The 14523-nt window shown below is 41.4% G+C and overlaps 1 protein-coding gene across 1 annotated transcript in view; it reads right to left on the bottom strand.

The window, feature by feature from the left end:
* LOC124034880 (ALK tyrosine kinase receptor-like) overlaps positions 1-9250 on the bottom strand; it is a 168196-nt gene extending 158946 nt beyond the window's left edge. Inside the window, exon 1 of the mRNA XM_046348286.1 lies at positions 8659-9250. Within this exon, the coding sequence (XP_046204242.1) occupies positions 8659-9070 (412 nt within the window). The 5' untranslated portion in view covers positions 9071-9250. The remainder of the gene's footprint in view (positions 1-8658) is intronic.
* Between the last annotated feature and the right edge of the window lie 5273 nt (positions 9251-14523).

The following is a 14523-nucleotide window of genomic DNA, read 5'->3' as shown; positions in this document are numbered from 1 at the left end:
GTGGACTTTCCATTTGATACCCGGTAGTTACCAATTGTGTTGAATGTACCAGAAAGTACACATTTGTACCACAATGTTTCCCTATAAAGACTAGCAAATACCTACTAAATCAGGACAGTTAAATTAAGCACTACCACTACACGAATGCTTTGTTTTCATACTGGGCTCTCCACTCTCACCCAAGAGAATCTGGGGGCTTCTCAGGGGTCACACAAGGGTGAGCACTTCACTCACACAAATCTCTGGTGGCAGAATGGGGAGATATTCATGGAGATTTACAGTCGGCGGAATCCTAAGATGGATGCCCCTGACGCTCCCTCTGGACAGTGAACAGGACAGGAGGCATTCGCTCAAGAATTCAATTAACTGCCCAGAGCCATGCTCTATTGGTCAGAGTACAGCCCAATCACGATCCATCTCTGTCAGGAGGAGGAAGCCACTCAGTAGGAGGAGAAGGGGGATCTATGCCGGGTGCATTGCGAATGTGGAGACCAATGTGACAAAATGGAAAATAAATGGAAAGAAACATCTTCATTTCATTTTGACAAACTTTTGTGTACAGTGTGTCTCAGAAATTATGTTCATGGATTGAAATGATGACTGTTTACTTAGTTATATGTAAAATAAACAAGATTACAATGGAATTAATTAGTACAATAATGAACTGCTAGCAATGTTAAGTATCTGAAGTTGTCACACCCTGTTCATTATATTTTGTGTTTTTGGTATATGTTTGGGTAGCCAGGGTGTGACATGGGTTTATATGTTGTGTTTTCGTATTGGGGTTTGTAGTAATTGGGATTGTGTATGATTAGGGGTGTGTCTAGTTAGGCTTGGCTGCCTGAGGCGATTCTCAATTGGAGTCAGCTGCTTTTCGTTGTCTCTGATTGGGAACCGTATTTAGGCAGCCTGAGTTCGCGTTGTATTTTGTGGGTGTTTGTACCTGTCTCTGTGTAGTAGTCACCAGATAGGCTGTAATTAGTTTCACTCGTTTGTTGTTTTCGTATTATCAGTTATTTCATGTACCGCGACATATTTAATTAAAGTCATGAGTAACCTACACGCTGCATTTCGGTCTGACTCTCTTCATTCAACAAACGAACGACGTTACAGAAGTATTTTGCCCAATAAACAACTTCATTCAAGTAAGAGAAAATAATAGTAGGAATGATGTAATATGCAATGGTGCATTTTCAATCAACTGAATAAAATATTTATCTCTAAATTGACATGTCCCTGCACATTTTGATTGTACCCATTTTTTGGTTTACCTTGTTGACTTTTGTCCTCCATATATCCTATTCATCACATACGTCACATGTCAGATGGATGCCTTGGCCAGAAATACATTTGAAAGAGACATACTAAGTGTCTTGCAGACACAGTGCAAAGAGACATATTTACTTTTCTTTTCTCACCTTCTTTGAAGCCTTCGAGGTGAGACTCACAACTCACGTGGACATGCCTAGCCCTCTGGGAGAGTGAGGGTATAGCAACAACAACAAAATGAAGCTACCAACATGTATAGAGTGGCAAGGTACATCAAAGCACCACAGAGTGGGGGGAGTGTGTCTTTTTGTAAAGCCATGTGCTACACTGAGTCAGATTTGATACATTGGTGGTCCCCTGTCCTTAATGTACAGTTGTTTTCTCTGTTGGGTCACAGAGGAGCTAGCGATGCTCCCAGCTCCCTTTCAAATGAAAATCATCACACGTGGAGTGATTTTAAAGTATGGCAGCATTTGGGGGTGGAGCTACTATCTAGTCTACTGATTTGCAGGGTTTATAGTCATTCACCAAAGCAAAGTTATCAAATTAACACCACACTTGAATTCCGTATTATGAGCTCATGAGATACTATTATGAACAAGCCACTTAACGTGACCTCTTTGTGTATATTTTGATTGCATGTGACTTGTAATTATTAGTTGTTTTCTGTTTTCTGTTTTCTGTTTTTACAAATCTATGTACTGACACTGTAATCACACTAATGAACATCATGTATGTTATCACCATGTTATCATATAGGATTTAACGACACCTCAGAAGTTCAGATCATTTAATTGTAGGCCGAGTTCTACCACCTCAAGAAAACAGCAAAACAAAACGTTGAGGTCGTTCAATCAACAACAATGATTTCAATCTCCATTCAAAATCTATGTTCTACTCTCACAGGATACTAGGCTGATCCAGATGTCGGCTGTATTTGGCATCCGTCGTTGTATTAACATTTCACCCAACTAGCCCAGGGCAATTGAAGACCTCCTCAATATCATCAAATAAGACCCGCAGCTATGATTGCATCTGAGAGGGTGGGTTTGTAATATGGATATGTTTTGTATTGGTAAAGAGAGGGACATTTCTCACAAGTTGTTTTTGGAAGGGCCTAAGGGTGGAGAACAGAGGGATAGAAGAGGAGATGAGGCTGAGAGCCGCGAGATATAGACAGAGGGTGGATATTTTAGCAAGTTGAGGATAAGTGAGATTAAAAGCAAAACATCACTAATTCATGCTATTAAAGTGTTTTGTAAGTAAAATTTAAAAAATTCAGTGGGGTGAGATACATCTTAATTCTAAAAAAGCACAAAATGCTTTAACATGCATAAATGTACGTATGTTACATTTGCAGGAGTACACACACAAACACACACACACACACACACACACACACACACACACACACACACACACACACACACACACACACACACACACACACACACACACACACACACACACACACACACACACACACACACACACACACACACACACACACACACACACACACACTGGAATTGTTTCTGTGTGCTACATTGTGTTTGCCTCTTACTACTTCCATTCACCAATACCCATGTCTTGCATTGTGATTTTTTTCATGTCCCTTGATCACTATATTCATTCCACTTGGCTGAGGCCATATCTACAAACCCAATGCATTTATTGATTCATGAGTGTTTCACTAGCTGGCCATTGGGCCTAACATTTACTAGGCTGATTGGCATGAGAGACAATAAAATCTCAATTACGCCAACCATCGCCAATCATCCTTATTAGATTGCAATTTGGTCTTTAAATTCCGTTCCTACCACTCATTTATTTTGTCTCATTCTCATCTATGCTCGTTTCCCATATGGCATCCTATTCCCTATATAGTGCACTACATTTGACCAGAGCGTTTTGGCCTCTGGTCAAAAGCAGTGCACTATGTAGGGAATAGTGTACCATTTGGGACGCATCCTATTTCTGTACTCGATCTCAGCAAGTGGATAAATACCTATTCTGTGTCCATCATTCTTAGGTAATTCATGTGCCATTTGTTTTTGTATAATAGACCGTTGACTTTGATTCCAGATCAATTCACCAAGATGCTAGCATTGTGAAAAAAACTGATAATTGATAGAGCTTAACAATAGGATGCCTCCTGTCTCAGCCTCCAGTATTTATGCTGCAGTAGTTTGTGTCGCGGGGCTAGGGTCAGTTTGTTATATCTGGAGTACTTCTCCTGTCCTATTAGGTGTCCTGTGTGAATTTAAGTGTGCTCTCTCTAATTCTCTCTTTCTCTCTTTCTTTCTCTCTCTCTTGGAGGACCTGAGCCCTAGGACCATGCCTCAGGACTACCTGACATGATGACCACCTGGCCGTGCTGCAGCTCCAGTTTCAACTGTTCTGCCTTATTATTATTGGACCATGCTGGTCATTTATGAACATTTGAACATCTTGGCCATGTTCTGTTATAATCTCCACCCGGCCCAGCCAGAAGAGGCTGGGCTATATAAATACATTTGATTTGATTTGAACACTAGAACCGCCAATGCCATCTTATTGGTGTCATGTGAATACATTTTTTTTATTACTGTATCTCTGGTTCCTCTCTAGGTTTCTTCCTAGGTTTTGGCCTTTCTAGGGAGTTTTTCCTAGCCACTGTGCTTCTACACCTGCATTGCTTGCTGTTTGGGGTTTTAGGCTGGGTTTCTGTATAGCACTTTGAGATATCAGCTGATGTACGAAGGGCTATATAAATACATTTGATTTGATTTGAACACTAGAACCGCCAATGCCATCTTATTGGTGTCATGTGAATACATTTTTTTTTACTGTATCTCTAAAAAATATATATATTTAAAATAATATACAGTACCAATCAAAAGTTTAGACACACCTACTAATTGAAGGGTTTTTATATATGTTTACTATTTTCTACATTTAAATTTAAACCCTGGAATGAGTAGGTGTGTCCAATCTTCTGACTGGTACTGTATATATTTTCAAAATATATGGGGGATTGGAAATTATGCAGAAAATGTAAATGATAGAAATATGTGGTATGTGCAGTAACAGTCTATTGGAGCTCATTGTTGCTATCCAATTTAGAACTTGGTAGATCTCACAGGCAACCAGCATAACAATTCCACATAACAGTACAAGAGTACATATCATGGTGCACATACCTTATGTGAGAAATATTTTAGTTCTGAAGTAGTTACTACACTATGCTTCAATGAATATGAGTCTACAGTTCTCCAAAAATGTGTCCAGCCTCTTACCCTTCTACCACAACCTGCCCTTCCATCCATCCATCCCTATACCTGACACTCTATCCACTCCACCACCTAACTCATTTCACTTCCCTGGCTCCCCAGAATAGAAGTGATTGATGGGTAAGGTGAAACCCTCCCGCCACTGTGTAGCAAATCACTGAGTATATACTTGCAGTAACGCCCCATTTGAGGCCTGCAGCAGCATGTTGTAATGGTTAGGGAAATGGGCCAGGGTAGAGGAGGTTAGAGGTTCAAGTCCCCTGAAGGGACTTGCTTGTGCCTTATCTGGTATACTTATCCATTGGTGACAATATGTTAGAAATATCTGCAAAGCGAAACAAACTAGAAGTGTATAAACAGAGTGTAAACAGGACTTATCATATGGTATGACAAGTGATGATCCAGTGTTCATAAGCAAGGGTTATTTTCATATGCCCCTGTGCTTTACTATGGCACAGACAGACACAAACTGAAACACATTTATTATTGACACTATCTGTTAATGAACTCATGTGCCAGTCCTTTATTTCGCTAACACTCCTGTTTCTTTTGTGTGAGACAAACTGGGAGAGTGAGGACGGCTGCGATTCTCCTGAATAACAAGCTCATCTGTATGCCAATACAACAGCCGGTGCGAAATACAGACATGTCACCGGTGATATGCCGGAGACATTTCGACTTGTCAAAGGGAACAATGAGCCTAAGCGATAGATGCGTCAGCACTCAAGTTGCTTTTGGGTAATGCATGGGAATCACTTTTTGGCCCCTTGGCAGATGAGTTCATTAGCGTTGCAGGATGAAAAAAGCTTAAGGACACATTGCTTGATTAATTTGGCCTGTGTGACTGTTAGCTGACGAATATCTCACCAAGCCACGGCTTCAGTAATCGCTGTGCAGGGAAGATGCCACAAAAGGAAGGAGTGTGTCAGATTTAAGAACTATCTGTAGATCTTAGCATTTGCGGGTTCTCTCAAATTGCAACATTTGATCTGAGGCACGGTCACAAATTCAAAAGACTGCCGTGAACTACATGTTCAATTTACATAAATTCTGTTGATCAAATATTGTACTTATCATGGCCTACACACAGAGAATGAGACACAAATACAAGTTCTGGTGTGCAACTCTTAACCCCGACGTACTACAAAACACATACGCTGGGATTTGGGAAGCATATACAGGGCGTGAATAACTTGGTAAATAAACTAACATGGACAAAACAAGAAACACGAGTAGTGTACAGACATTAAAAACAAACAGAGTCAATAACACCTCGGGAAAGAACCAAAGGAAGTGACATATATAGGGAAGGTAATCAGGCAGGTGATTGAGTCCAGGTGAGTCTGATGAGGCATTGATGCACGTAACGATGGTGACAGGTGTGCGTAATAATGAGCAGCCTGACAACCTCATGTGCTGGAGAGGGAGTAAACTTGACAAAACCACAGGAATAGAATTAAAACAATGACTAACCCCCCCCTGAAGCTTCACAATACCGATCATTAATAGTCCCAATTAACTCATTACGGAAGCAGAGACTGGAACAAATAAGGCGAACAAGCAAACCCCATAAGGGATTTGGGTTTGAGAGTGGGCCTTATCAAACACACAGCAGAGGCAGGTAATTCGAGCCAGGCCTAGCGGCAGGTGCTCGAGGGACGAGCAGTACACTGCGCACAGTTCTCCTCCATTGTTGATCAGCTGATAGCTGTTGTGGAGAGCTGGTGCGACGGATTAAGGTTTAGCTTGGAGAGACATGCGGAGGTGGATGGGTGTACTGTTGAAATGTACCCAGGTGCTGTTTTAGGAAAGAACAGAGTGTGCGTGTGTTGTTGGCCCCAGAATGGGGACGTTGTGAGCTACCCAACAGGAGAACAATTAGAGTCTTGTCTAATTCTTGGATTTGCATGAGCAACAGCAATCTGTTCTGTTCTGTTCTGTTGTTGGAGGTCTGAGAGGCACTGTTACGCAAATAGTAGGGATGAGTTTTATGTGTGGAGCGGGTGTCTGCTTTTGTGTGTGTGTGTGTGTGTGTGTGTGTGTATGTGTGTGTGTTGGGATCATCAAATAGATTTTTGCATTAAATGTAAAGTGCTGCATGTGGAAAATGAGGAAGTAATACAGCCAAAATACATTTGCTTGCATCGATGTGTGTGAGCATTCAATATGTTTGCGTCTCTGATAACTCAATCATGATAACTCAATGGATCAGTCCGGTGCATTTCATTTGATAACATCTGTGAGTTTTGGGCTCAATTAGACAGCTGCCAGAAATAATATCACTTCAAACATTATAAATCAGTAGATTTACTGACAGAATTATTGAACTGCTCTGATTTTAACATTTTTTTTATTAAAGCACCTCAAATTGAATCAGAAAATTGGAGCCTTAAGACTTCAGAGTCAAAGAAGTGTATTTATTTTCTGGACTAAAAACACTGACATATTCTGCTTGAACAATCAGTCTCAGCCTCTCCATAGAGTGATATGGTTCCCTTTCAATAAAGGCTGGTAGATTTAAATGTACCTTCCTTTCGCTTCGAACAGAAGACATGGAGTACAATAATGGCCTTTTAAGGGAGACATTCATCCTTTTCCAAAAAGATGACACAAAGTACAGTTCGATAAAATGTTTGGGGTGTTCAAACATTTGTAAAAACCTAGAGTTGAAAGGGGTTTGGATTTACACGTTTCTAGGACCATGGTTTCTTGGCTATATATACGTAGTTCTCCTCAGTAAACTTTTATCTCTTGTTGTCGGTGTTAAGACTCAGAGTAATGCAGTAGAACTGTTTAAAGGGGAAACTGTGTATCAAACTGAAGGTTGCGACTACCTCCTAAACTTTTCTGTCACTGTTTGTTAGAAGATAAGTTGTCTGCACTTTGATATGCAATGGTTCTTAAAGTTTAGTACTTGCAGACTACTCTGTTTGCAGCTTCTATCTAGTAACTCACAAAACAGATTTCTGAAAAACATAGTTTTTCAAAAAACATCTCAATTGACTTTTGTGTAAAGTCTGTGCCTAAACAGTCGAGCTCCATGGTGACGCTTGGTCACTTGCGAATATCAATTTAGTGCGGACATCCCATCAAGTATTTGTCCACACTCTGTTTCTCTACTTTTACTGACACACAACAGCTGCTGTAACAGTGATTTGCCTGTTCTAATAACCCAAAGTGGAAAACTATAACTCAACTTGTTACTCTTTTGAAATCCACATCTTATACCACATTTCTATAATAATGTACACTTCCTCGAAACCTCAAAGCAAGGGTCCCTACTTTTCTGCATCCAGCTTTCAGGAAATTGAATCAGCAGGATTAACCTAATTTAAGGACCTCTCAGGGTTCAAATAGAGCGATACTATCCCCTTGTAGCACGCCATCCGTGCATTTAATTCCACAACATACAGTAATTGGGTTAGCATCCAGAACGGCAGCCGTTAAAATCTCCAGCTTAAAACATTTGCAAGGCTTTTCAAACACCCATTGCTGTGCCATCAAAACTTTAGGTATGAAAGCAACAACTTTTTCCAAAGTTCACTGTATTCCACAGAAGCAAATACAGTAGTAGCTAATTTAACTAAGTTTTTCAATCCAAAGACAAATAATATGAAATAATGATAATAAGATGAAATAATAAAATATAACATTCATATTACATAAATATTACATTTAAGTTTTTTATTCAGTTATTTTATTTAGTAATTTTCAATACATCACTGAGAGCATTGTGCTTGGAACACAGTAAATTGAACAAAAAGGAAGTGTAAAGATGTGAGCAAGGAACCTTTGACACTCGATTCAAGGCTACAGAATAATGAAATGTATACTTCACATGATGAGCAGATGATCATTTTTAGAGCGAATCAGCTATGTTATCTACATAGATGTGGATGTACAGCACCCACTTGAGGTAGACAGTGCCCATATAACCACATATCCAGGACCAGATTAGACAACTCCAATTCCTAACCATCTCTATAAGGAACTATTAGTGGAACCCAAATATTTGATCTTGGATCAGTCTTTAGCCTCAACTTCTACCCACTCCACAGCACAATCAGTAGCGTGCAGACACACAACACAGCAATTGCTAGCTTAGATGTTCACTTACCCACTGTGCAGTTGGTGGTGAAGCCCGGTTCGATGGTAGTGGTGAAACCCGGGTCGATGGTGGCGGTGGCGTCCTGCTCGATCGGCCGGTCATAACTGGCCTGGATCCTGAAGGGCGTGGTTCCGCGGGATCCCAGGGTGAGGTGGACCACCGCCCAGCTGCCGAGGAGAGAGATGAGCATCAAGATCAGGGCCACTAGTAGACACCCCGGGCGACAGGACCCCCCGTGCCTACTGTTGGGGTAGGGGGTCAGAGCAGGGGTCCCCTCTTCCTCCAGCTGAGTTTCCCCCTCCATAGTGGTCTCGGGAGAGGGGGCAGACTGGGTTCCCGAAGAGCCTGTGGGGTTCGAGTCCCCCTCCTCCTCCCCCTGCAATTTTGGAGGGTCCCCCTCTTCCTTAGCCTGGTGGTGCATGCCCCTTTTCAGTTCCCACCCCTGGGTGTTTTCCGCCGGGTTATGGGTGGACAAGCGTTTGGTGGAGACTCTTTCTAAAGCTGACAGGTGGCGTGCGTAGATGACACCCTGCACCTCAGTGCGAGAGGTGGCTGAAATGGAGTTTGCAAGTGTGTGTGTGTCAAAGTCAGAATGGATGTGTGCACACTTCACACACCACTGCTAGCCCCTGTGTGCAAGTTAGGGGCAGAGGAGATCCTGAAGCGAATGCTCTCCCCAGCCAGCCACCGCCTGCCTTTGTGTAGTTCAACGTGGTCCATAATTTTATTAAGCAAATTGCAGCTTATTTCACTTTGGCTCCGGGCTACTGACCAATGATTTATCCCTCCCTCTCTCTCTCTCTCTCTCTCTCTCTCTCTCTCTCTCTCTCTCTCTCTCTCTCTCTCTCTCTCTCTCTCTCTCTCTCTCTCTCTCTCTCTCTCTCTCTCTCTCTCTCTCTCTCTCTCTCTCTCTCTCCTTTCTCCCCTCTCTCTGTCCAATCATCCACCATAACCATGTGCGTTTCCTGTCATATTTACCTATGACACATGTGGCCTCTCCCCTCTCTATTGGATCAACATGAGGAAGTACAGTAGCTGTGGATGTGGCTACTCAGTTAACACTCAATTACAAACGTGCACATGCATGTGTGTCTGTGGTACTTAAATTGACGTATATGGTTAACTCTTGTTTCCCATGCATTGTACATCATTTAACCTTTTAGTGACATCACTGTTGTTTAATGTTGAAAATACAGATGAATCATTAGTTAATCAATTGAAATCTTAATGTTTTAATAACGTAACAAAAAATCAATCTTAACATTGCATGTGTTTTGACAGAATGATTGTCAATTCTTAATTTAATTTAGTGTACAGTTCCAGTCAAAGGTTGACATACCTATTAATTCCAGGTTTTTCTTAATTTTTTACTATTTTCTACATTGTAGAATAATAGTGAAGACATCAAAACTATGAAATAACAAAAAAAGACACCAAAAAGTATTATTTTATATTTGAGATTCATAAAAGTAGCCAGCCTTTGCCTCGATGACAGCTTTGCACACTCTTGGCATTCTCTCAACCAGCTTCATGAACTACCTCTGCTGCAGAGAATAAGTTCATTGGAGTTACAAGCCTCAGAAATTGCAGCCCAAATAAAAGTAAAATATACATCTTAACCTCAACTGTTCAGAGGAGACTGCATGAATCAGGCCTTCATGTTTAAATTGCTGCAAAGAAACCATTACTAAAGTACACCAATAAGAAGAGACTTGCTTGGGCCAAGAAACATGAGCAATGGACAATAGAAAGGTGGACATTTGTCCTTTGATCTGATGAATCCAATTTAGACTTTTTTGGTTCCAAAAGCCTTTTCTTTGTGAGACGCAGAGTAGGTGAACGGATGATCTTTGCATGTGTGGATCCCACCATGAAGCATGGAGGAGGAGGTGTGATGGTGTGGGGGTGCTTTGATGGTGTTGGTGATTTATTTAGAATTCAAGGCACACTTAACCAGCATGGCTACCACAGCATTCCGTAGTGGTACGCCATTCCATCTGGTTTGCGCTTGATAGTGGGACTATCATTTGTTTTTCAACAGGAAAATGACCCAACACACCTCTAGGCTGTGTAAGGGCTATTTGACCTAGAAGGAGAGTGATTTTAATTTTTTGTTTTTGTTTTGGAGTGCTGCATCAGATGACCTGGCCTCCACAATAACCCGACCTCAACCCTGTTGGGATGAGTGGACTGCAGAGTAAAGAAAAAGCAGCCAACAAGTGCTCAGCATATTTGGGAGCGCCTTTAAGACTAATGGAAAAAACATTCCAGGTGAAGCTGGTTGAGAGAATGCCAAGAGTGTGCAAAGCTGTCATCAAGGCAAAGGGTGGCTACTTTGAAGAGTCTAAAATATAAAATATATTTAGATTTGTTTAACACCTTTTTGGTTACTACATGATTCCATTTGTGTTATTTCATAGTGTTGATGTGTATTCTACAATGTAGAAAATAGTAAAAATAAAGAAAAACGAGTAGGTGTGTCCAAAATGTTTACTGATACTCTATGTGGGAACTGCTTCGACTGGGAAGCATGCAACAGGATTTACCAGGCAAAAGTGTGTCTGTGACGGCAAATACAGCGCAGCTGTATGGGCTGCTTGTCCAATCAGTATCCAGGATCCAAACAACCCGTTTTATAAATCTAATTTAGACTCTCAGAGGTTACGTCCCAATGGCACCCTATTCCTATATAGCACACTTAATTTTACCAGAATGGGCCCTGGTAGAAAGTAGTGCACTATATAGGCAATAGGGTGCAATTTGGAACAGAGTCTCAGAAGGGAGTGTAATGATAACGACCTGTCACTGAGCTTTAGACAAATGGACCTCTGCGGCTTTGTGTATAGTCCTGCGTTTCTCAAAGCCCATCCATAGACATCAATTTACCCTCATTGTACGGAAACAAAAATAGACGAAAGACTCAGTTAGCTAGACTACTGCCCGTTTCCAATTAATCTAATACATTTCATCATGCTATTCATAATTTAGTTATTTTTAGAGAGAGTTTATTTTGGATAATGCGCTCTCGCTCTGTTTGTGTTCATTTGGTGGGTTGGGGTTGTTAAGGTTGTAATCGGATTGGCCATGTTTGTTTGTCATTAGCTTTTTATCCATACACATTAGTTTACACTGTATGCATCCAATGTCATTGACTGTAATGTGCTAGCAAGATGAACTCTCGCCCACCATCCTTTGTCTATGGTAATAACAGTATAGTATATGGCTGGTACAGTAGGTTATAGTAGATAAGGTAAATATTAAGGTCAATGTGAATGTAGCACTTCATTGAACATTTATATGGAAATATTTGGATGTCTGGAAGCTTTAAATTGATGTGGCGTGCTGTTGGCCACTGTCTTGAAACTGTACACACACACACACACACACACACACACACACACACACACACACACACACACACACACACACACACACACACACACACACACACACACACACACACACACACACACACACACACACACACTGCTGTCTCAGCTGACAGCACTGCAGCACTGGCATCACAGTGAAGTCCCCACAGACTTTCCTACCTTGAAGAGACATGTTTCATTCAGAGGCCATCACGAAGCCAACAGGACATAATGATAGACCTGTCACTCCAGGCAGCCTTGTTTTGCACTGTGTGTGTGTGTGTGTGTGTGTGTGTGTGTGTGTGTGTGTGTGTGCGTGCGTGCGTGCGTGCGTGCGTGCGTGCGTGCGTGCGTGCGTGCGTGTGTGTGTGTGTGAGAGAGAGAGATTGTGTGTTTTGCAGGACTATCAGGGTCATAGTTTAATGGACTCTTCCCCCTGTGTGAAATGTATTTATTCTTCTCAGGACTTGATTGCCTTGTCACAGCATGATTTACATGCAAACTGCTCCGACGTGCAAAACATTAATTCTCCATTCCCATCTTATCAGTAGATTATGAAAATAATGTACAGTCCTAGTACAACAATCAAAACAACATAAATTGACAGGGAAATAAATCGGAACCAAAATATTTCCGTGTCAGGTAAAATAACATTTCCCCCCAGGTAATCCTTCTATAATTTTCCTGCGTTTATTTTGAAAACACTGATACTGAGGTTACCTTGTATCATATGGTAGCTGTGACATCATGACATTTTTTTGTGTCATTTAGTTCGACTGCACGACTAGGCTCCAAAGATACAGCCACGAACTGTCCTGTATCACTGCCCGTACGAACCGCCACTCTTCTCAACTAGGCTCCAAAGAAACAGCCACGAACTGTCCTGTATCACTGCCCGTACGAACCGCCACTCCACTCGACTAGGCTCCAAAGAAACAGCCACGAACTGTCCTGTATCACTGCCCGTACGAACCGCCACTCTACTCGACTAGGCTTCAAAGAAACAGCCACGAACTGTCCTGTATCACTGCCCGTACGAACCGCCACTCTACGCACTGCTGTCAGACTGTATAATAACTCAAATGTTTTCCCCCACAAAAACAATGTTTAACAATCACTATTTAACATTTCAGTTTCCATTGTGAAAAATCTCCTGCAATGTTTTAAGTGTCTTGTATTCTATTCTAGGAAATGTATTATTACATTTTAAGTTCGTTTTTTCTTTTGCTATTCTCCACACAATTTCATTATGATGTACAGTGTCTTGCGAAAGTATTCGGCCCCCTTGAACTTTGCGACATTTTGCCACATTTCAGGCTTCAAACATAAAGATATAAAACTGTATTTTTTTGTGAAGAATCAACAACAAGTGGGACACAATCATGAAGTGGAACGACATTTATTGGATATTTCAAACTTTTTTAACAAACCAAAAACTGAAAATTAGGCATGCAAAATTATTCAGCCCCCTTAAGTTAATACTTTGTAGCGCCACCTTTTGCTGCGATTACAGCTGTAAGTTGCTTGGGCTATCTCTCTATCAGTTTCGCACATCGAGAGACTGACATTTTTTCCCATTCCTCCTTGCAAAACAGCTCGAGCTCAGTGAGGTTGGATGGAGAGCATTTGTGAACAGCAGTTTTCAGTTCTTTCCACAGATTCTCGATTGGATTCAGGTCTGGACTTTGACTTGGCCATTCTAACACCTGGATGTTTATTTTTTAACCATTCCATTGTAGATTTTGCTTTATGTTTTGGATCATTGTCTTGTTGGAAGACAAATCTCCGTCCCAGCCTCAGGTCTTTTGCAGATTCCATCAGGTTTTCTTCCAGAATGGTCCTGTATTTGGCTCCATCCATCTTTCCATCAATTTTAACCATCTTAGCCTGTCCCTGCTGAATAAAAGCAGGCCCAAACCATGATGCCGCCACCACCATGTTTGACAGTGTGTTCAGGGTGATGAGCTGTGTTGCTTTTACGCCAAACATAAAAGTTTGCATTGTTGCCAAAAAGTTCAATTTTGGTTTCATCTGACCAGAGCACCTTCTTCCACATGTTTGGTGTGTCTCCCAGGTGGCTTGTGGCAAACTTTAAACATAACTTTTTATGGATATCTTTAAGAAATGGCTTTCTTCTTGCCACTCTGCCATAAAGGCCAGATTTGTGCAATATACGACTGATTCTTGTCCTATGGACAGAGTCTCCCACCTCAGCTGTAGATCTCTGCAGTTCATCCAGAGTGATCATGGGCCTCTAGGCTGCATCTCTGATCAGTCTTCTCCTTGTATGAGCTGAAAGTTTAGAGGGACGGCCAGGTCTTGGTAGATTTGCAGTGGTCTGATACTCCTTCCATTTCAATATTATCGCTTGCACAGTGCTCCTTGGGATGTTTAAAGCTTAGGAAATATTTTTGTATCCAAATCCGGCTTTAAACTTCTTCACAACAGCATCTCGGACCTGCCTGGTGTGTTCCTTGTTCTTCATGATGCTCTCTGCGCTTTT

The sequence above is a fragment of the Oncorhynchus gorbuscha genome, linkage group LG05, assembly GCF_021184085.1.
Source record: "Oncorhynchus gorbuscha isolate QuinsamMale2020 ecotype Even-year linkage group LG05, OgorEven_v1.0, whole genome shotgun sequence".
Lineage (NCBI taxonomy): Eukaryota > Metazoa > Chordata > Actinopteri > Salmoniformes > Salmonidae > Oncorhynchus > Oncorhynchus gorbuscha.
Note: the sequence above shows the minus strand (reverse complement) of the source record. Positions and strands in the feature narration are given on the sequence as shown.